The following is a 24,041-nucleotide window of genomic DNA, read 5'->3' as shown; positions in this document are numbered from 1 at the left end:
TGGGTCCGTTCCTCAATGCCACGAAAGCCTATTTGATCGAGTTGTGCTGTTGGTCGAAAACCTCACCCTGCTAAATGTGTCGCTTTAAGCTGAATGTAAGAGGAATCTGTATTTTGTTGTTGTTGTGATATAAGACAATCTGGCATCGACATGGTATGCATTAGAATGTTAAATTTCTGCAAGATATTTACAAAATTCGTCGGTCTAAAATATGCATGCTAATTTCGATTTGTTAACGCTTCTTAAATTCATGCTTTCTAGAGTTCAAATATATAACAACAACAATAATGTCCTTATTAAATGCTACACATTCAGAGTTGCCACATGTTTAACGTCGACTGTGTTGTGCCAGGTTTTGTAACGTTCGCGTAAACCATTCAACACAGTACATAGAGATTATGTAAACAGTTACTCGCTATTCAGAGCGTATAGACTTTAAGTCACGGGATGCTGTGTGTTATCTTCACAGTTTCTAAATTGCGGTGTATACCTGTAGGTGGACATTTTTGGGTGATACACACATTTTATGTGCATTTCTCAAACCTACATTAAGGAAAATACACGTGCGATTGAAAACAATGTCAGACAGCGAATATGAAAAGTTAATTAACCATGAGGGTACGCCGACTGGATCGTACGAGACAACCATCCGACCAATTTTTGCGGAATTTGTTGGAGTTTGTATATTCGTCTTTATAGGCTGTATGGCATCACAGAATAATTTACTAACGGCCGTAGCCTTAGCTCATGGACTGACCATCGCCTTGCTGATCATCGGTCTAGGATCTATCAGGTGTGTATAATCAAAAGTGTACACACACACACACGCACAACTTCCCTCGTAAATACACAGCAGATACACAGCACGCATGGCATATACGCGGACACCGATGGATGATATTATGATATACATGTATGCACTGGCATATCTCTCTCTCTCTCTCTCTCTCTCTCTCTCTCTCTCTTAAATACAGGTTACGCAAAGTGCACTTCTCGTGAGCTACATTTAATTACATTGAATGAACATGCAGATGTGTATGCAATACACATGTACATGATCCATCGACCCTCAGGTTGCTGCCTCACAAAAGTTTTTAACTAGCCAGGTTCCTGACATGTCAACAGATTTGAGGACCAGACTCTACGTACCAGTATCCTCCTTTGGTCCGGCACCAGTTTTACCTACTTGGAAATATTTTCCCGTAGTCGACCTAGATGGTTTTTGTCGGTAACCATCAGCCGCAGGTAAGGGTGAACAGACCACTTTTTAGAAGAGTCCGTTTGCAAAAATAAAGCTTCCTACAAATTTGAAAATACAAGGTCAATAACACCAAACCAAAATTTCTAACCGACCGAGGTCTCTACTTGGTTTATTTTATCTTTTACACTTGTGTTTTTTCCGACCTCGTTTACCTACCCGGACACTTACTCTTGGTCGTTCCCTCCCTGCTGCTGTTTGGGAGGCTTAATGAAATCAGTATTATGTAAATAATAACGCTAACTATGGAATCTCACACAGCTAAACTAGCTCGACCGCGACTATAGTATATTACTAAATATCTCCCCGTCCGTGATTCTGTCAAACATCAACTACTAGCGCGTCAAGAGTCTCAGGTGGAATTTACACAATGTACAGAACAGTTATTTAAACCAATCGTCGAACCAATCAAGAAAATCTAGAATTCAACGTAGGATTCTCAGCGCGTCGATCAATGCTAAAAGATGGTCGTAGAAGACTTTCATGTGCAATTCCACTGTCACATATCACTGGGTTTGCAGAAATGTCAGAAAGATTATTTTCGAAGCCAAGCACACACTTGTACTTGTAAGAAATGCTACCGACGATGATGCAATCTGGCGTTCTATCGGTGATGCTGGTAAAGTAATGCTGACAAAACTTTCATTGTGAATGCCAGTAATGATACCATCAATTGCTGAAGAACAACGGTTGATCTCTTTTATGAGTCAAGGTGGTAAATCAACATTATCATGGTTGACGATGACCATTGTACTGTAATTTCAACTATATTCCAAGTGCAATTACATCATCCTTACTGCACTCAAAACTTAAATAAACATTAAATTCAATAGCGTCTTTTTGCAATTGAAACACTTCATATTTTTCCCACATTATGATTTCAAATAGTCAATGACAGAACAAACACACTTGCAGATGTAAACAAGCTTTTCCCACGGTGCTTCAGTCCGATGTATTTCATGTACAATTTGCACAGATGAATCCAGTCCAAAATGGCGAACTTTCGTAGAATCGAAACAAAATACCAAAATCTATTCATTCCAGAACAAATGGAAAAGTTGTTGCAATGCGAATTCATTCACAATATGACCGCAAGTTTTAACTAGACACGCCATTTTCTTTCGAAAGTTATGTGCGCATTAATATTGTTGTTGTTGTGTAGTAATGAATCTGCGCTTGTGTATTGAATTTGGAATACGGCATACATTCATTGTTGTTTCTTGTAGTGTATTTTGTTTATTTAATTAAGCCTTAGGTAGAATAAGAAAATGACCGTATAATAAAAAGGTTACTGCATTTTTATGGGAACATTTGAACTCGTTTTGTCGGATGGATATACTGCACTCCCAAGGTCGTGCAGTATTCCATCCAAAAACTCGTTCATATTTTCCAATACAAATGCAGTAACCTATAAATCGTGCGTCGAAATATACCAATGATGCTGAACAATTACTCAGTAATTGTTTTACCGTTCCGTCAGTTGCTACCCACGCTACTCAGAAGAAAACTTCATGGAAACCGACAAGATCGGAATTTCTTGAAGTAGTCCAGCACAGTTGTGTCGAATACGGACACGGAATATTGTGGAATACTAAATTGGATTACAACGACGTTATCTTAGCTGATATGGCTGCAAGTTATTCTGGAATATTTCTTGGAATGGGGGAATGTGCTAATACGTTAAGCGATTTGGATATCCAGCACACGAGATGACCAGAGTTGCGATAAATGGGCCCTTACCAGATTTCAACTTGACTGGATTTGCAAGTGCTGAATCGTTTGAGTTTAAGAGAGGTCTTCACCCGATTGTTTATGTCTAGTTTAGAAGACATTTCTCAGAAAAAGGCTGGGCTTTAATAGTGCTATTACCATATATGCTTGATGCTAAGATGCTTGTATTGTTGACGCTCAGTGAAGCAATTATATCATATCATTCACAGAAACAAGTCTGGTTGCCACAGCCCCCTCACTATGACGATGTCAGGAACAGAGTTATTGACGATGTCAGGAATGGAATTGTTAACATCGATATCAGGGATGAAACTATTCTAGACAAAATCATTTAGTGTAAAACTGAAGACGAAAATAAACTTGTAAAGGATCTCGGCAGAAAAATAATTGGTAAATTTACACAAGGAGAATCGTGTGAACATAAACGACATTGCAAGCGACTAATCATAGACGATGTTGAGCTAGATTTTAAAATTAAGGATACAAGATGTAAAGCCACATTTATGAGCCGGAATCACGCTTACTCGTCGAACGGAATCAAATTAGGTACAACTGTGGAATACATCGATGGAGAATCACTGCAGTTTACTCATTTCAGATCTTTGATGCTATCGTATGTTTCAATACATTTATTGTCGATGATAAACAGATTAACTAATACCGCGGTTAGAGTTGCCACAGATTTATTTTATATAACAAAAAATACGCAGAATTGCTACAACCGTTATTTGGCTCTGATGAATCATGGAGCGAATGAAGATTGAAAAAAGAAAAGAAAAGAAACTCAGTTATTCTGAATCAGCCGCCGTTGAATTTAAAGATATATACCACAAGAATAATCAAATGTTAGCGTTGTCATCAGCACCATCTGTATATGATCCCCTAACTAGACATAAAACTGTTTATCTTAACGGGTGTGGTGGTTTTGGTAAAACAGCGCGTGCGATTGAATTATTTCTGAACAGTTGTTCAGAAATGTTTGTGTTAACTCCAACTCATCGGCGCGCCAGGAAAATGAGCGAACGTGGGATTAAATCTCAAAGTTACCAGTTTCTTTATATGGAAAGAAGATGCATTGACTCCTGAACGAATGGGTGAAAAATACATTCCCAAGATCATTATTTGGGATGAAATATGTACGGTGTCTTTAGATGCATAAGAAACATTTCTTGATTGGTTATTGACAAGGAATACTGCTGCTATTATGTGTGGCAATCATTGTCAACCGCCACCTTTTGTTGGATCATCTCCGCATGAATGGCCAAACACGTTCATAGATTATTATGAGGAAGCAATGATGGTTACAGAGCGCTTGATCCAGAATTAAGAGAGTTAGAAAAAATTAATCGGACTGCAACAAAATAAAATTCAGTTTGAAATAATGCGTGAAGTAATGACAGAAACTCCAATGAATGATTTTAGGAATATGTGGGGACCAGATGATTTAACAGTTGTATGTAGAAAGATCGTAATAAACTTCAACAACAATTATTTCTGTAACATAAAAAAAAAGTTTCAGATCTACCTGTACCATTGAGCTATCGCCCAAAAACTACTCTACTGCAAAATATCGATGTTAAGATTCCAGGATCGTCAGAGAAAAAATATTGTACTAAATGATATTGTTTTAGTTCCTATGAGTGATGTTAAGATCGTGTTAACGATGCACAAAACTCCACGGACTCTATGATATGCTATAACGATTCATTTCTCAAAAGGATTAACAATTTCCGATACAAATATTTGGATTGCCGATGATCGTATTGAATGGTCAAATTTCGTTTATCTAGCGGTGTACAGAGTTAGAAGAATATCTCAGCTACGGAGGGTTATCATAGACTACACAAGGACTCAGCAAATCACTGTTAGCAATTGAGATGATATAGTAAGGACAAAATTAGCTGGTAATCAGTGATCTGACAAAAAAAGCTTGACTTTGACCTTGATATTCAATTTATCATGACGCTGAAACAACAACAAAATATTTATTGTGTGAGCTGTAACAGTAATTTTATGGCAGTATTCGAATGGTAATCCAAGACAGTTTACATTGGATAGTATTAGTGGTAGTCTCTGCTACACACGCGAAATGTGATGTTGACATGTCCTGAGTGTAATCGACGTAGGGGTGCTGGTGTCCTGCTTTTACAAAAGGCAAGGTAGTGGTAATTGTGTATTCTCAGTAATTATTTGTAATTGTTCGCGTACAAATCCACGTTGAGGAGCATTTGAATCTGGTCTATAGATTGCAGGTATCTTACCACGCTGAAAATTGTATGTGTAGTCACACTCCAAATAGCATCAGTTGCTCTTTTTTACCACCTTCAAGTTCACCAGACTCATGTAAATATCTTACAGTCAAATTACCTAGTACTGGTTGTTTTGAGAAAGAATCATGTCTTTGATTGGTATGTTTTATGTGATCGCGATGATGGGTTTCGTAGAAGTCCCAGAGTAATTTCATTATTTAACGCAGCTATCACACTTGGTAGTCTTGCAACCCATTCATGAGATCTCTTGTCTTTCTGAACTTTATTTTGGGGATATTTCCGGGGTATACTGATATCCAAACAATCGCCCAGCAAGTGTTCGATTAAATCGCTCAACGATTGCCTGATCGCGATGAATTGCTGTATGCCCTCGTTTGCTTTTGACGTTATGTTGTTTCATCATCGACGTTACTGCACCAAGAAATTATTTTCAAGGATCAACCTGTAGCAACTGTGGCCACCGCAGACTACCTTTCGGTCCTGATCCTTAAAGATCTTAACTAAGGAGTGAAATCATCTAATGAAGAAGCGAAGTCATCGAATGAAGACGCAACGATGTTATTGAGTTTATAACCGATATTGATGAAGCCCCATCTGTAGATGACCTAGATGGAGTTATTAATAATCTCGTAGTATACGATGACGTGATGCTGGATAATCAAAAAATCCAGCTCGGATATTTTCTCGACGCAGGCACAAAAACACAGACGTGATTTATGTTACTCAGCGATATAAACAAATACCTAAATGAATCAGAGATAACTGCAATCTTTTAGTTGTGTTTAATGGAGTCAATACACACACATACTCTACGAAACATTCATCAGACATGGTGTTATGGGGACATGGATATGATTATATTCAGACATTTCTTCTCGCGCTCTCAAGTGATTCCTCATGGATTTAAATTTACATGATCCTTGGTCGCGATATCGTGTAGGTCTCGATAACAATGTTTGGTTGAGAGAGACAGCAGCAGGGAGGGGACGAGCAACACTGAGTGTTCGGGTAGGTAGACAAGGACGCTAAAACACAAGTGTCAAAGATAAAATAGCCCTATTAGAGACCTCGGTTGGTTAGAAATCTTGATTTGGCGTTATTGATCTTGTGTTTTCAAATTTGTAGGCAGCTTTATTTTCTCGAATAGACTCTTCTAAAAAGTGATCTGTTCGCCCTCTCTGGTGATCCATCGTTATGCCTAGTCTCTGTGTTAAGAGACTATAATTTTAGGGCCTTTTGTGCTTAAGGAGTTAAAATATAGAATATAAGGAGAGTACCAGTGTCAGGTTTGTTTTTGTCTTTTCCCAGAGTGGTCTTTTAATTTCTTCATGCAGATTTGACTGCATAAATTTACGTCTCTGCATGTGTGCGTGTGCGTATGAGAAACATATTTAGAAAGTAAATATTAAACGGACAGCATTAGATATTTCAAGAAGTACTATTATCTGAAGTACATTGTGCACCAGAAGCTTCGCGACATTTTTAAAACTAACTCATGCCATAAGAGCAGATACTTTTAAAAATATGGATTAATCATAAGAGAAAATCTTCGTAAGAAAAGGAATTATACGGTGCAACGTCTTATTAGCAGCCACTCTTGATAACGGAACATTCTGGATAAAGGATGGTGGCCGCTGAGGGAAAGCAACATTTATACATATGAAAATAAAAGATAATGTATCCATGGGTGTGCACGGTATATTGTCTCATAAGGAAAAATACCATTAAGAAAGAATTATTTGCAAATAATATCTTTGAAAATGTTGACCTTTTGTTCGTTGCGAAATACGTAATACATACTGTTATTCAAAGAGAGTAACCATAGCAACGCCAAATAAGGTGAATTCGTTTAAAACAAACGGTCCTTATCACTCTTCTTGCGTCTTTATAAATTTTCCTATAATTCTAGTAAGATACAAAATTGTCATATGTTCCATCAATAGTTCGACGATGAATAAAGGAAGCTAGAACAATATGTAAAGACAATACATGTAAGTTAATATTAAAATGATTGAAAACAGGCTTTAACTTTTACACTGAATTAATTCCTTCTGTACATTAAAGTGGATATTATACACAAATATAAAAATAAAATATAGGCCGTTTTTAAAAAATGCAAAAATTGTTTTCCAATGATTTTTAAATACTTTGCTGCTTATCTTTGTATTATTTGTATGTCCTAGGTTGTTATTTGAAAAACAATAGTTCCTATGACTACGAATAGGAGATTTGAATGATAATAAAATCATTTTGTCTCAATATTTATGACATTAGTCGCGATTGAGACAAGTCAGGAATAATGCTTGTACGTAATTATCTGAGTCAATTGTATCAATGAACGGCCGTTTGTAAAGTAGATTATATACGGTACGGAATGGAAGCATTGTATGTTGGTCGAAATTATCGTACGCTTGGCGGTATGTCATACACCCACCCACCCATGGATGGGCAGTCCATATGATGGATCTGAAATAGAACACAGTATCAGTCAAAATAAAGCTTAAAGTTTGCGAAAATATCATGTACATTGAAAAGTCATATGAATAACTCCTTATTAAGTGTATGCAGTGATAAATGTGATACGGAGTATCATGTATTTGAACTTAATAAGATAATCTGGGTGGATGGATTAAATTATCAGTTCAGCATACCTCTGTGCCTCACCAGCTACATACATCTGACATACACATGATACACCTGACATTCGGCAACGTTTACCTCTGCTCTGGTATACGAGGCTGCTCCATCTGATGCTGCTATAGAAGATATGATGATGATTTTGTTTCCGATAGTATTTTACTTGTCTTCGGCGATACTATTACTATTTTACTTATCTTAGCGATACTATTTTACTTGTCTTCGCGATACTATTTTACTTGTCTTCGCGATACTATTTTACTTGTCTTTGCGATACTATTACTATTTTACTTGTCTTCGCGATACTATTACTATTTTACTTGTCTTCGCGATACTATTACTATTTTACTTGTCTTCGCGATACTATTTTACTTGTCTTTGCGATACTATTACTATTTTACTTGTCTTCGCGATGCTATTACTATTTTACTTGTCTTTGCGATACTTTTACTATTTTACTTGTCTTCGCGATACTATTACTATTTTACTTGTCTTTGCGATACTATTACTATTTTACTTGTCTTCGCGATCCTATTACTATTTTACTTGTCTTCGCGATACTATTACTATTTTACTTGTCTTCGCGATACTATTACTATTTTACTTGTCTTCGCGATACTATTTTACTTGTCTTTGCGATACTATTACTATTTTACTTGTCTTTGCGATACTATTACTATTTTACTTGTCTTTGCGATACTTTTACTATTTTACTTGTCTTTGCGATACTATTACTATTTTACTTGTCTTTGCGATACTATTACTATTTTACTTGTCTTCGCGATACTATTACTATTTTACTTGTCTTTGCGATACTTTTACTATTTTACTTGTCTTTGCGATACTATTACTGTTTTACTTGTCTTTGCGATACTTTTACTATTTTACTTGTCTTTGCGATACTATTACTATTTTACTTGTCTTTGCGATACTTTTACTATTTTACTTGTCTTTGCGATACTATTACTATTTTACTTGTCTTCGCGATACTATTACTATTTTATTTGTCTTCGCGATACTATTACTATTTTACTTGTCTTCGGCGATAATCGTGTCATGGTTCTCCTTCGATAAATGTATTATTAGGGGATTACGATTGCATTAAAATCTAGCAAGGATGTCTCACACAGAACGACACTGCAGGAAAGCCAAGATGTAACATTCCCACCCTTACCTTTCAGCTTAAATGGGACATAAAGATGCAAACTAGAATACAAGGTAGAGTGATAAGACGCGTTCACCTTCAAGACAAGTGATCTCAGAGAAGCAAGGCCGATATATGTCAATCACTGCCGTTGTTTAAAATAACAGCAAATGCAGCTCGGATTCAGTGTTTTAAAATCAGTTACAAGATGTAAAATAAGATAAATCCTTAAAACGGTACATCGACATTTCTTACATAGTTTATAACTATATATCAGAAAGGCTTTATTGGTTGCACGACTTTGCTGGTCACTAGCTATCGCAAATATTGATCTTAAAAATAGGGGTTAACTTTCCAAAGGCATACATGCAAACCGCAAAGCATTTTATAAGACTAGTCAAAGTAAAGTCAATGGTTGCTGAATCACACGTTTTGCAAGCAACTTCTGAAATGAAAAACGGATCGAAATCACACATGCTAGAAAGCTGGAGCAGTAGTAGGTATCTTCTGATGTATGCTAGTTACAAGATATGGAGGTAAGGACAGACGGAAAAAGGTGATTAATTTTATACTCGCGCATTTCAAGAAGTGGGACTCTTGTAAGACTAAGGAAGGAAAGGGTCCAAACGACCAATATCGTCCCATGTAGATTTGTTTTTCTGTTTCAGTTGTAGTTGTAAGCAAAAGAAATTGTGTTCCTGCCCTATGCAAATTAAATGCATAGACTTTAGATAGAGCGTACACCGTGACAGGGATAGATACGAAACAATTTCAGCCCCAAAATGAAATTTTGTACCCAGTTAAATCAGATCACGGCAATATGAGATCTATTGTGTTACCTAATTTGAACTCTGGCGATAAATATTTAAGAAACGTAAGCTTGCCCCATTATTAGTTATTTCTAGTCGCCTTTAATAGGGGCCGAAGTATTTAAAAAAATACATGAATAGTATAGTCATTTCACAGAAAAGCATTCGGGCCTGTGACTTTGTTCTACATGAGGATTATACTTTGTACTTTTCAGTGGCGGTCATTTCAACCCGGCGGTGACTCTGGGTGTCACCTTAGCTGGAGCCATCAAACCCGCGCTTGCTCTGGGCTACTTTATTGCGCAGTTGCTTGGAGGTTTGCTTGGTGCGGCCTTCGCAAGGGTAATGTTAGCAAACAAAATGAATTTATTTCAAAAGAGGAACACGAATATCTGTGAAATAAGTAACCAGTTTAAATTGAATTTTATTTGAAAACTAAAGAAACTTCCGGTGTACATGTGCTCATGTCCAGACATTTATGATTTTCACTGCATATCATAACAGTTGATGTTGTTCATAGCCAAGTACTAGATGGAATCCTTAGATTATTTATTTCTGTTTGTTAATTGATTACCGTTGGGTGAAGTAATTTTTAATTTCCTAAATAGTTTCTTTAGACATATATGGTAAAAAGTTTCTTCAGCAACAACACGGATATTTATTTACATACAGTAAATATTTTCGTCGTTTGATATTTAATGCAGTAGTGTCATGTGTCTATTCTTAAGGATTCGTGGATTGTGTACTTTATTATATATTGCTTTATTTTTTTTATACCTTGCGATTTACCGTATTTTTTGTACTTTTCTCAGCAGTTACAGATTTTCGTTGCTGGGAGATAATAACGACAGTTTCAGTGAATAGATTACATGTATAGTGCCTTTTAAAATTTTACTCTAATCAAGGCAAGACCACAGATCTCACAACCTGCCCAATATCCACCAACCGCACTCACGGACGGTCTCTCTTCGTTACTTTTCCGTACCACCAGCCATTCTCGCCGTAGAAGCTATGTAACTGTCCCTTAACACAGGGAACTATTTTAACCACGCCACCCTAGGCCAGTCAACACAGGGTTTTCATGCACATTTCGCCAGTATAACGGCACTACATTTGCCACCATGGCGACATAAACGGCATGTGCAGAGTCCCTTTTTACTGATTTCATTGTGTAATTTACAGGTTTCCTACCGTAAATACTGACATTGCAGTTACACCACCAATGTACACCACTAAGTTTTAGTAGGGACTTTATTATAGCATGGACACTCATTCGGTTTGGACCTGAACCCACTACTAGTTAACCATGGCATCATGGAAACTCACTAACACTTTACTCCGTGACGTTTGCTCCTAGTAATTGGCTAATTATTTGGGGCAAAGGAATATCTCTGTTGCACCGAATTCCAATAATCAGACAAGTAATCACAAAAATCTAAGAATTCATTAAAACGAGGCATTATAACCAAATGTGCATACTTATTTTTACAAACACGTTTCAGGCAGTATTACCATCCGATATCTATATCAAAATTAAAGGCGGTAGTCACGCTCTGGGTAATGGTGTTGATTCCGGCTGGGCTATCCTTGGGGAAGTGATTCTGACAACTGTACTTGTGTTCACCGTCCTTATGAGCGCCGTCAACAGGACAACCAAGTCTAACCTGGCACCACTTGCCATCGGGTTCGCAGTCGCCGTGGATATTATGTCAGGGTGTGTATGAACTTTCTGTATTCGTTTTACATCATTTTTTACAATGATAGTCACCGTAAGAATACGATTTTGTGGGATACGGTTTATGTCATGATGAGGGAATCGGACACTTCAATAAACTGATTTTCTTCAAACATGTCTGCTTGTTTATCAAATATATTTCAAAATGTTTATCCATGATCCAGTCAAAGAATAAATTGTGAGTTGCGCGAGGAAATTTGTATTAAATATGCAGTAGCAACATTGTGATTATAGACATAACACGACATTAGTTTAGGTTCCAGCATTACCGTTCCCTTTTTTCTCTCGATATTTTGAAAGAAAAAAAAAAAACAACTGTAGGAAAAATTCGTCACTGTTATAATCGCTTCGGAGTGTCACACCCTTGTTTGTACAATGTGGTGTGACGGATTGTTATGCCGCCACTGTGGTTGGTGTGTTATGGTTGGGGTAGGGTGCTTGCAATATTCTTTTTAAACTATTATAAAAGTCCGACCCAGGCTCAAATTTGGTTGGAAGTTATATTAGTGAAAGATAGATGTAAAACTCCGAGCCCCTAGTCAGCAATGCCGACGGTTAAATGATTGAATACAAAAAGTGAAATTCAACGAATAACCATTTAATAATAATTCAGTAATCAAGTGCTTCAAGTTTCCCCAAGTACTTTCCTTCCGCTCGACCCTGTGATAACCTATTGCATCATTTGATTACTAGTGTGAGATAGCTTTCCACCTGTCCTTGTATTCTACTCATTTGTGTATTCTTCTCTCCTATTCATCCAATTCCTTCTCATCTTCCTTCCAACTATCTCCAAATTCCTTCTCCTCCTTGACTTCTCTATACTCCTCCTCCTTCTCCACTTTCTCCTCCTCGACTCTGTCTCTCCACAGACTAGACTTGTCGACTCCGACTGCTCTGCTAGTCTTACTTCCGTCTCCACTCTAAGAGCCTCGATACGCAACTGAACCGGAAGATTTGTCCCCCCAAAAAGCTTCATGTGAAAACGCAAGGACGGTACAATATTTTTCTCATCTCACACTACACCCACCCTATCATCAGATAACGGCTATTAAATTTTTTCAGTCACGCATTAATTCACATCGAAATATTCATACGTCCTTGTATGGTAAAACAACGTCGTAATAAAAGCACGGTATCAATTAATTCTCATACATACATCAATAAATTGCGTCACATCAGTACATATTTCTAATCCCATTATACTAAACAATATCACAGCAATCAGACGCATTTCTTTACATTACAACTCATACAAAGTACACAAATATTCAAATATCTATGCTCTGATATATCCATTAATCAATATTAACTAATCTTACACTCTTCAATCATTTTCTAAATTCACAATTCAAGTATGTGTAAATTCTAACATATCACATGAATAAATGCACTAGCTTACTACGAAGTAACCTAATAGCGAATTACAAATTAATTCTGACCTCAATCTAACAATCTGTATAATTCTCTACGTAATACTCAAGTTCATTTCTCAAATACGCATGTAAATTAAACACTACAAAGGTAATTCTACGTACTAAACGATCCTAGTAGTTAAGTATACATATTGTACATAATTACAATTAAAATGCAGCGATAGTCTGCAAAAATCGAACAAATAACTTACTGACCTTTACGAAGCTTTGTCTTTCATTAGAATCTCCTCTCTAAGTTTTATCGCCAAATTACGAGTGGCTTCCTCGGAGTAACCCTATATTGCTCAGCAATCTTCCAAGGCGAGACTGAATTTTCGCTTGCTAGTTAGAAGTTATGATTTGGATCGAAGTTGTTATCACACCCTCTATCTCAATTCCGATTGGGTGTTGCTGTGACCCGGTCCAATCAAACTTAGCGGACAATGTCCTTCTCGATGTCTGTCCACGTGGGGACGGATTTAGAACACGCCCCGTTTCCCTCGCGGGTTTCTCTGATCTTAGGACTAAGCTGTAACACATAGATGGGAAGTAGCGCGATCCAACGCCTGTGCCAGTTCAAGATGCCGGGACTTCTCTCTGGTCACGGTAACCTTGCGTAAGAGATTAACTCTAGCCTGCGTAGACATAAAACTATGGCTTGTAATAATTCCTTAGTTTATACACAACTTAATAACTGGGGCTAAGAAAACGTGACATGCAACTTGTACAAAATATCCTTAACTTTTCAACTCGTAGGGGTCCGACTACAGGAGCATCCATGAATCCCGCAAGAGCTCTGGGTCCAGCTATAGTGTCATCTGCTGTAGTGTCTGGTTCATTCGATGATCACTATGTGTGGTGGGTGGGACCACTGCTTGGAGGACTCGGGGCAGGTCTGTTGTACAGGTAATATTTCCACCAACTGACTTTCTTATCATATTTGAGCCATCTTCATCGAGGCTATACATACCATATTAGGCGATGACACAAGCTATTTGAGAACTGAGAACAGTAAGGAGTAACCTCATAAATTATATTAATTCTCACACGTTCATGTACATATTAATGAGCAGTAAAAACACATTTCCAATTATAGATTATAAAAAGCATAATAATAATAATAATGATGATGATAATAATAATAATAATAATAATAATAACGATGATAATAATATCATAACCTTACCCTGATATTTTGTAGTGAGCCAAGGTTCGTCACCCTTAAGCAATGACTTAATGAGTTTGGTTGGTGTACTAAAGCAATCTAGATAAAGAGAATTAAAACTCAGAAGAACCCGAAACATAAATGACCCATAGCATTATTAAGTTATTTCTGAAATCTGTTCACTGTCAATTTTAGCATATTTTACATGTTTCTGCGGTTGAATTGGATTAAATAAATGCAAACCTTGCTGGTTTTCGTTACTGTTATTCTATGAGAGATACAGTACTTTTTGTATATTTTTATTGAATCTTTTTCAATGTTGAAAATATAAAAATGTAAAACTAAATTTGGGCTTTTATAGATTTTCAGCAGACTTTTATAGATTTTCAACAGACTTTTATGCTGTTTAGAAGTCTATATAATGGCAGATTGTCTTAAATTGAATCGTAAACGTTTCAGTGTTTTGTGCAAAATATGCCATAATATTAAGCCCTGCACTATTATAAATGGAGTATTTACATATATTATTTCCATTGTTGTATGGATGTTAGACAGGGCGAGAACATGTTTCCGTTTCTTTTGCCTATTCATTTAAATTATTTGAAAAAGGTTTTTTCTTCTTCAAAACACTTGACGTACTCGGTTTGTAAAAGATTACAAAGGTCCGAGTTTTGCATAGCTAAATATATCCATACTTTGGCACTCCAATGACACAGCTATTCTTGCAAATATGACTTGCTTAAGTATTACGTTAATTTTACGAATATTGCAAGCAATGGTAGTTGATGGTAAATATTAACAAAACTAAGTTCATTGTCGTTAGTTATTTGTTTGTTTGGTTCTGTTTTGCAATTCTAGAGGAACATTTCAAAGGATTTTCAGTTTTCTTCCAACTGATCTTAGGTAGAATAAAATAATGAATTTAAGTACTTGGACACTCTATTCACTAAAGTTGTCCAATTTAGAACTTAAAAAGGCATTAGTTACGGAGAAATTAGAGCTAAGCTTAACTTAATACGCTATGTACTTAATTCTTGTCCAATGATTCAAAAATGCAACATTGTTGATGCAATTAAACGGATATTATTGTATGGTGGTGAATTTATGGGTTTATGGAATATTGGACATAAATGGAATAATTACATTTGAAATTTTATTTCAGCTAATCGTAGACAAGATGATCTTGTGCGATGACCTGTTTTACGTACGTTGGTACATGTTGTTGCTACTCTTCTTATTCTAGTGGGAAAATTGCCGTCTCGTTACACACACACACTCTCCCTCCCCCCATCCCAAGGTTTTATTTGGTCCTAAACAAATATTGCCTCTCTGACTTACAATATGACACCAAAGTGGTTATCTTAATATCTACTTATGGCTTTTTCTCCTGAACGTGTGGTCATATCGACATGGGGTTTTCGCTTTAAAAAAAAAACCTGAAAAGGTTAATCGTCACTAAGTGAAAACTTTGTGTTCCGACGAATATTGCCACCATAGCGGCCATGTCTTATAAGCTTGTCCGTAGCGACATGACTTTTTCTCTTGAAGACTTCTTAATTGTATCTAGTTGGTGTCAACTGAAAATGGTGTTGATCTGACATCCAATAGGGTCGCCAATCCTATTATCGCTATTTCTCTTGAACGTATACGACAGGAGGTTTTCACATTAGGGCTCTGTAATGTATCTGATTCTGAATGATTATAGTGTCAGTCAGAGTCCCAACATGGTCGCTATGTTACCATCTTGGAACATCTCCTGAAAGGCTTTTCACTAAAAGGCTTCCTATAACAATATCCATTTTGTTCGAAATAAAAATGGTGCCTGCCAGACCTCTATTATGATGGTCGTGGCAGTCATTCGTAAATCTTGTTACCGCCATGGTTCATGAAGGTGTATTCATATTGACATGGTTGATGAAGGTATATTCCTATCGACATGGCTCATGAAGGTATATTCATATCGACACGGGGTTTTGACTAAACCTCTATTACAATAGTGCTCTTCTGGCATTTAATATAGCCGCCACAGCGACCAGCTTGAAAATCTTGTTACCGCGATTTCTCCTGAAATGGTAAGACATTTATATCGTAGGATTTTATATGTTATATTGTTGATCCTAAATGAAAATTGTGCCAATCCAAATATCACCGCCATGTATGCATTTCGAAAATTTTATTATTGCTTTTCTTCTGAACGTAAATATCAGGATTTTACTATTATATCTGCCTGGTCGCAATTGACGATCGTACGTAATGAAAATGATACCAATGTAACTTCCTAAAATATGAAAATGCGGTATGTATTTTGAAAGGATTTATGAGCACATCATGCATTACAAACCAAGGTTATATTGCTGGAAATAAAACAATTATGAGACAGCTAGAATTATTATTACTAGACTGTGTATGCTTACCATTATAAGGGACACATATGAATATGTATATAATAAGTCATATAAGTCTTAAAATAGTAATTCAAAAGGGCGTAATTTTCACATTGACTTAATTTGGAGATGGGGTGTGTGCGCGTGTTTTTCACCAGCCTGTTAACTTCAAGCATGAGCTCCTTAATTTCTGTGTTAAGTGTTCTCTGTGGGTCAATCAGTTATCGTGTTATACCTCGATTTGGACACTCGCAGAAAATTATATTTTTTTCGTAGTAATTGAGGAAAAATCGAAACCTAGGATGGTTGTACAATGAAAACAAAAGCCAGTCTGAAGATTTGCGGTTGCTGTGAATTACAAGTACGAAGCACGCATAATTCTTTGCCACATTTATTTAGATTGTTTGAAACAACCCGTGAGCCTTCTAGTCTGTTGTTTGGCAGGCACCAGCTCATCTGGGCTGGCAAGTTCATACCGCCGTAATTGACACTGACAACGTACATCTGCAGAACATAGGAGCTTCATGTGTACTAACTTGCAATCGGCAGCTTACTTGTAATATCAAAGAAATGCTGGTTTACAAAGCACAACCGGAGCGGAGATAATGCTAAGATTTATGAGCGCATTATGTTACCAAAATAATCCAGTATTTCTAACGTTACAGAGAAAATTAAACCAATAATTCGTTTAAATGCAGATTTGTTAGGGTTGCTCAGAAGATGTTCCATGATTTTCCAAATGCATACGCGGAGCATCGTGATAAATTAATCGATTTAAGGATTGTATTATAACAGCAACAGCGCACAGTTTGCGAAAAATATGAGAAAAAGCGTGAAACGTCATTATTTGATATTGTGTCATCAAGTGATGAAGACGGTGAACGTGTCACCAGTGCTATTGAATCCAGTAAAGAGCAAATAAATTAAAAAGAAACATTTAATATTAATATCAATATAACATCTACACTGACTAACCAATGTAAGAGCTTTTATGAATTCTTTCTAGGTCCCGAGAAGTAAAAATAATAGCTGAAATACAAAAATAATCAAAACATTTATAATGATTGCATCTGATGCTGCGAACGAAATTATGTGGGTTGTTGCAGTACTCAGTGATGGACAATTTGAACATATTTGCGCCGAGGTCGACTTAAAACACGTTTTATATTTATTGCTTACTTAAAATTCAGATTGCGCGTCTGGCTATTTACAAGATCCTCGTACAGGATTTCAGATCACCATCAATGAAGTGCTTGCTCTACACGGAACCCAATTAAATACACTTTTCATATATATATATATATATATATATATATATATATATATATATATATATATATATATATAACATTTCTCATGTGGACAATGATTTTCCTCGCAAACAATCATTCCAACTGTGATTCAATTAAGGCATCTCGTGCTTGAGCGTGGGTACCAATTCCAAGCCGAATGAAAAAAGCTGACATACTTATAATGTTAGGACTTTCTCCAGACGCACCACGATTGACTGTGAAGCGATTCCGTGAAATGTCAGCGCAATATTATATCAAGATTCTTACACGAGCCAAAGAGCCAAGCGGGCCGAGAAAAAACCGGTAATTGGCGATGAACAAGAGGGTCACCGCCGTTTCGCACATACCATTACCATTAAGATGTCGCAAAATCACTATAATTACAAGTACCTGAACTTGAATTTAAAAAAGTCGTGATGATTTACAAGATTATCTGGCAATTATCCCTATCGAATACGAGCTAGGTAAAGACGCGTCAAAACTTCTTTTTAAGATGGGTGCCAAAATTGTATCGACGTTACAGCACATGGACATCTCCTCGGAGAAGCTGGAAATTGTTCTGCTGGTAACGTTAATTATGCTGCATAACCATCATAATGAAATTGTGTTTAAAATTAAAAGTCCATGGATTCATAACAATCTGCTTATAATCTTGAACCATAAAGAGTCCATTAATGATGAAAATGACAAAGACTTTTAAAATATTCTTGAATCGCGTGAAAAATTCACAAATACAGATCAGAATGGACCGTAGCGAGATGTGTAGAAGTTTTGCTGCATAGTTCCCCGTTAAACCCTTTCCGAGGGTGAAGTTGCATTCCAAGACCAGCATAAAATCCGCAGCGAGCAGTTAAAAATGTGCATAATGATGACAATCGATGCTACGAATCGCACTATTGCTTGCGTTGCATCCTACGATTGATAATCAGGACCAACCAAGAAAATACCAACAAAACCTGGGTGAAATTTAATTTGGCAAGGTCTGTTTTTCCTGCACAAGTTACTGGCGTCATGAAGTTTGAGTGACTTGATTCTGGCACCGCTTTTAACATATTTGTTTGGAATAAATGTTAGCAGCAGATTCGACTATATATATATATATATATATATATATATATATATATATATATATATATATATATATATATATATATGCATGCAGGTATTTAAAATCGATTTGTTATTGTTCCACAGTCCATACTCGCAGTATCATTACGTGTGAATATAAAATTGCTCAGAAATAGTATACCGCCATGGTAGGTGCAAAGATTAGAAATTTCCATGCAGACATTGCATGTATGTATGCAAAATCCAACAGTTACTTCACCAGCAGAACTTTTACCGTGGTGGGGTCAGTGAAAAGTCGTAATATCCGATTATGTCAGAATCTGGTAAAAACATTCTGAAATTTACAGCGGTGCAACAAGAACTGAAGGTACCTTATATAATTAATGCACATTTTAATTGCCTTAACAATCTAGAAGATGCGCCCGACCTTGAAACCAATACAATTCAAGTAGATTAACAAGTCTTATAGTATCAAAGAGCCGCACACACCTCATGCAATCTACAGTTGCAAATTTAGCCAAGGAGAACTAATAACAAGTAAAACAAACATCCTTGTGGTATTTTATAACCAGCGTGAGTATAGTGGTTACCTGATTATGCAAGGAGTCGCCACAGCATCAAATGCGCCAATAAGCGTAATGCCCAAATAACATGGACAAATACATGACGTTTAACTTGTGCCAACTGCATTTCATCGAGTCGCTGCATTTACCGAATTCCAGTCTCGACTACCTAGTCAGTAACCCTGCGGCGGAATGCAACGATCGATTCAAAATCATCAGCCGATATGGTATCGCTAAGCCCGACAAGTTGAAGTTGATAAATAGAAAAGGAACTTATCCCCATGGGTACATGAGCGACTCGGACAAATTTGACAAAAATCATTTGGCACCGATCGAGGAATTATTTCGTCGTTGTCTCGCGACGGTATTTCCGCGAAAGACTATGAACATGCAAACAAGGTCTGGTCTGGTTCAAATGCAAAAACACGCTTAACTATCATGATCTGTATCTGCTTATGCTCTGTATCATGTAACTTGGCTCCAACAACATGAATGAATGGACAACCCTGCAGCCCATGCAAGTTGGCGGGTTTAAGTGGATCAATCTCAAACATTTACAAGTACGGCAATAACAGCTACATCTGATACTTTGACGTAGAGTACCCGGGCGAACTTGACAAAGCTTATAATGATTATCAACTAGCAGTGCTGTAGGATTGGTTGTACCCCTATCATGTGCCAAAAGGGACAAATTCTGGACATAAGTATGCAGAATGCGTCAAGTTAGTTCCAACGCATCATGCTATTAGCAGCTATGTAGTTCACATACGAAACCTCCAGTTGTTTCTGCGGCTGGGGATACGCATATGCAAAGTAACAAGTGTTATAGTTTCGCTAGAGCGCATGGAAGGCCCCATACATTGAAATGAATACAAACCTGCATATCACAGCAACCAGTGAGTTTGAGAAAGAATTTGTCAACCTAATGAACAATGCCGTTTTCGGCAAACTATAGAGAATCTTCTGAAATGGATCACAGTAGACCTTGTCCATGTTAGTGAACAAGAAAATATTCGAAAGAATATTGCTGAACCAACAAAATTTTTGATGGTGGACTCATTGCCATTGAGAGTGAAAGTCGTAACTGTAGCTGACAAAGCCAGTCTATGATGACGCGTCGGTGTTGGACTTATCCAATGTGGTAGTGCCTTGTAAGACGCATATATTATAAATGTGGTCATAATAACTAAAGGAACAAAACGTCGTTGTTTTGGTTTTAACGCCATTTTTCAGCACATGATAGCATGATAGGCTATGCAAGGCGGCCTTTATATATGGTGGAGGAAGAACACAGGAAAAAGGAGAGAAGAACTACCGATTCACGGGAAGCTACTGGCAAGCTTTCTCACATACCCTCATTGGTCGAGCCCGATTCTCGAACCAACGTGAACAAAGGTGAGATGCCATCGATTCGTAAAGGCGAACGCTGTAGGCTCCTCTGCCATCCGCCCCCTCCCCCCTCCCGCCAAAAAGAAAAAGAACAAAAAGAACAAACCGTCTTGGGTTTTATACTTTTGACATGACATGTATGGGTAACCAATGGTCTAGCGTTTAAAACTGTTGACGTGCATTGGTATATTCATCATGATTTACAGTGATGCATACAATCAATAATTCTTGACCATAGAGTTGCAACGGAATAAGTATATGACAGCGCCATCATTTTTAACCTTTGCATTTGACTTACAACTAATTCGTGCTAAGTACTTCTGCACTTACACAGTCACCCAGGTCTGTCTAAAGAGAGTATCCGACTCTATGAAGAGGCCACAACTATATAGATTTGTATAGAAGTATCAGTTTTCTTATTTAATGCAGACGATATTTTAGAACTGGTTTCCACTAGATTTTACAAAATAGGTTCTTAGAGGATGGACTATATCTTTCTAGCATCACTACTAAGAGAATATCATGGCTTCTGGGAAAAGTGACTCAACATAATAGTAAGAATACGAAATATGTCATAAATGGTCGTGATTACAGGTCTAAACGGGATAGGACAAGCTGAATGACATGTGCGAGTTTGCAATGGCGATTTGGATAGTTTTTTATCAGACTGAAAAAGAACTCATTGTTCGTGTCAAGAACCTGCAAGAAATAACTTGCAGTTTTCGTGTTCAAAATCCATTAAACGCACCCGATGTCATTTTCTTTCTCTTCGTGACAGTTTATCGTAGTTTTTGATATTCGTCACAGTTATTGTAACTATCGTAAATTATATATATGTCGTCTGAGCGCTTTCAAGATACGTGTACTTGACTCGTATTAATTACAGGAATAGGACACACAGTTAATAGAAAACCAAAGACATTCACACACTCAAGCTATATCACAAATGAAAAGAAGACTATTCTTTCCACACTGTGTTTCTGTGCCAAACAAACACCAAAATCAAATGATACCACATCTGTAATTTCCACACTGTGTTTCTGTGCCAAACAAACACCAAAAACAAATGATACCACATCTGTAATCCCTGAAACACGTTGCGAGGTCAGGTTTACACCTCCTACAACCTAGGTCATCAGAAATGATGTATTCCGGGAATTTTAAGACGTCATGATGGATTTTCGCTTCGATTGAAGGTACGTTTTGCTTTAAATTCTGTATTATTCAAACCTGTCAGGTAAATTATGGTGTGTACAACAGACAGCAGATTATCGGTTAATCAGCTATTGCATATATTATAATTTCTTAATACCTCAACCGATCATCGGTTGAAGTATTTGAAGCTATCTGCAGTGCTTGGCACAAATATTTAACAGCGATAATATTCTGAAAACATACCGACTGCACTAGGTATTTTTTAAAATGAAAACACTTAAAAATACGCATACATTAAATATATTTACCTCGAATCGACAGTTCAGTCAAATTGCCAGCAATGCATCACTTTCCCTGACGTAGGTTGTTGGCCTTGGTTTACTTTACTGCCTACAACACCCCTACCCTTTTTCCACGATCGAGATTATGTCTCGTTCGTTGAGTAACGTTTGTACTTAGACGTAATGTTATCCTTGCTTCAGTTATGTTCTGTGTGGGTCCGCTTCATTGGTTTTAATAGGTGCTACTGCACGTTAGATTTAATTTCAACAATAATTTTTTTTTTCTTCACTGCCGCTTGCAAAAGCTAACGTCTTCATCAAGATATAAAATAAAGGGGTGGGTGGGTGCGTGAGGGGTTGAAGAAATTTGGAACATGCCTTCACATCTGATATATGGATCAGCTCAGTCACAACTAGATCGAAGAGTGGGAGACTGGGAGTGTTTGTTTGTGCGTAACAGATATTTTCACTTTTCTTTATTCAGATTCCTGTTTGCCAGTTCTGATCAAAGATGGATAGGAAGATCCTCCATATAACGATCACAAAGCATGACGGGATATTTTAACAATATATAATTATAGTTTCTTTACCGTTCACCACGCCGTACTTATATGTGCAGTATAAGCTCAAGATGGACACATATTGACAGTTATGAAGTATGAAGTACAGCATCATGTGATATGTTATTAACTATCAACCATGTAATAATTTATCAAAGGGGATGACTTTGGACATGTAGGTAACGTGAGCCTATCTAAGAGTTAAATGTAATCAAAATGTGACCTTGACATAATTCAATCAGTTCAAACAAGCTACATGCAGCTCTCGGCATCTAATTTTCAGTTACACCACCGACCTCCACATTGATGAACGAGTGTAAAACAATTTTCTAGCTCTTTTTTCTAAATATTTTAAAAAGGACATGGAAACCGTTTTTTTATTATTATACTTTTACCATTCACATCATCACTTTAGGCGCATTATTTTTACAATCACTGTTTTCTGTGCATTAACGTCAGTGCCATGTCTCTCGAATTTGTTGGTAGATTTGTAGGACTGTACCGATGTATCACCAATACGTCTTTGTCATCAACATGTAGACTACATCATCTGAAAATGTTGAAGACAGATTTAGAAACTAGTTAATTTTTATACGCATGTAAACTTAAGAGACGTTACTATAAGTAAATCAAAATATAACATGTAATGTACTGGGAATTAACATTTCTGTTGGCTGTTATGTGAAAATTAATAGTTTACATATGCATTGTATTTATTTTAGTTTTGCAAGAAAATAAATATCGTCTTCGTCTATCTCACTCCTCACCCCCTCGTCTTTCCTTCCTTCCTTCATTTATTCCTTCCTTCCTTCCCTCTTTGGGCATATTTGATTGTAATCTTAAGTGAATATGCACACCGGCATTTCTGTATTTAACCATCATCTTTACGTTAACCAGATGACTGCTCAATAGCAGATACAGACATCCTCGAAACCAGACGATATTTGCCGGCATTTCTGTATTTAACCATCATCCTTACGTTAACCAAATGACTACTCAATAGCACATACAGACACCCTCGAAACCAGACGATATTTGCCGGCACTGAATGGGTTACAATCAATATATGAAGCAAAAATTACGATTTAATCCATACTTGATCAGACATATTTTGTTTGCTTGTAATGTCAAACGTACTCAATGTCAGAATCATGTGTTGACTTGAATAAAGTTTTGGTGTTATATGTA

At 36.9% G+C, this 24,041-nt stretch overlaps 1 protein-coding gene across 2 annotated transcripts; it reads left to right on the top strand.

Annotated features, from left to right (window-relative positions):
- The first annotated feature begins 418 nt into the window (after positions 1–418).
- Positions 419–24,041, top strand: LOC149806177 (aquaporin-8-like). Of its 2 annotated transcripts, XM_089951090.1 has the most exons (5): positions 419–793; positions 10,065–10,191; positions 11,352–11,563; positions 13,753–13,902; positions 22,778–24,041. In XM_089951090.1, exons 1-5 carry the CDS (start codon positions 579–581, stop codon positions 22,827–22,829), a joined length of 756 nt encoding a protein of 251 aa, XP_089807216.1. In that variant the 5' UTR covers positions 419–578; the 3' UTR covers positions 22,830–24,041. The 2 variants fall into 2 exon arrangements, with proteins under 2 accessions (XP_089807216.1, XP_089807217.1); XM_089951091.1 differs by lacking the exon at positions 22,778–24,041 and having other exon boundaries at positions 13,753–13,906.

Source organism: Sinohyriopsis cumingii, chromosome 2 (assembly GCF_028554795.1).
Source record: "Sinohyriopsis cumingii isolate HCF-2022 chromosome 2, ASM2855479v2, whole genome shotgun sequence".
In the NCBI taxonomy this organism is placed as follows: Eukaryota; Metazoa; Mollusca; class Bivalvia; order Unionida; family Unionidae; genus Sinohyriopsis; species Sinohyriopsis cumingii.
Note: the sequence above shows the minus strand (reverse complement) of the source record. Positions and strands in the feature narration are given on the sequence as shown.

Bases quoted from the DNA above. Each gene is read 5' to 3' on its own strand.
- LOC149806177 (XM_089951090.1), top strand. From the start codon at position 579: ATGTCAGACAGCGAATATGAAAAGTTAATTAACCATGAGGGTACGCCG. The intron at 11,564-13,752 runs GTGTGTATGAAC...TTCAACTCGTAG, and splicing joins GCCGTGGATATTATGTCAGG to GGGTCCGACTACAGGAGCAT. The intron at 13,903-22,777 runs GTAATATTTCCA...TTCTTTATTCAG, and splicing joins GGGGCAGGTCTGTTGTACAG to ATTCCTGTTTGCCAGTTCTG.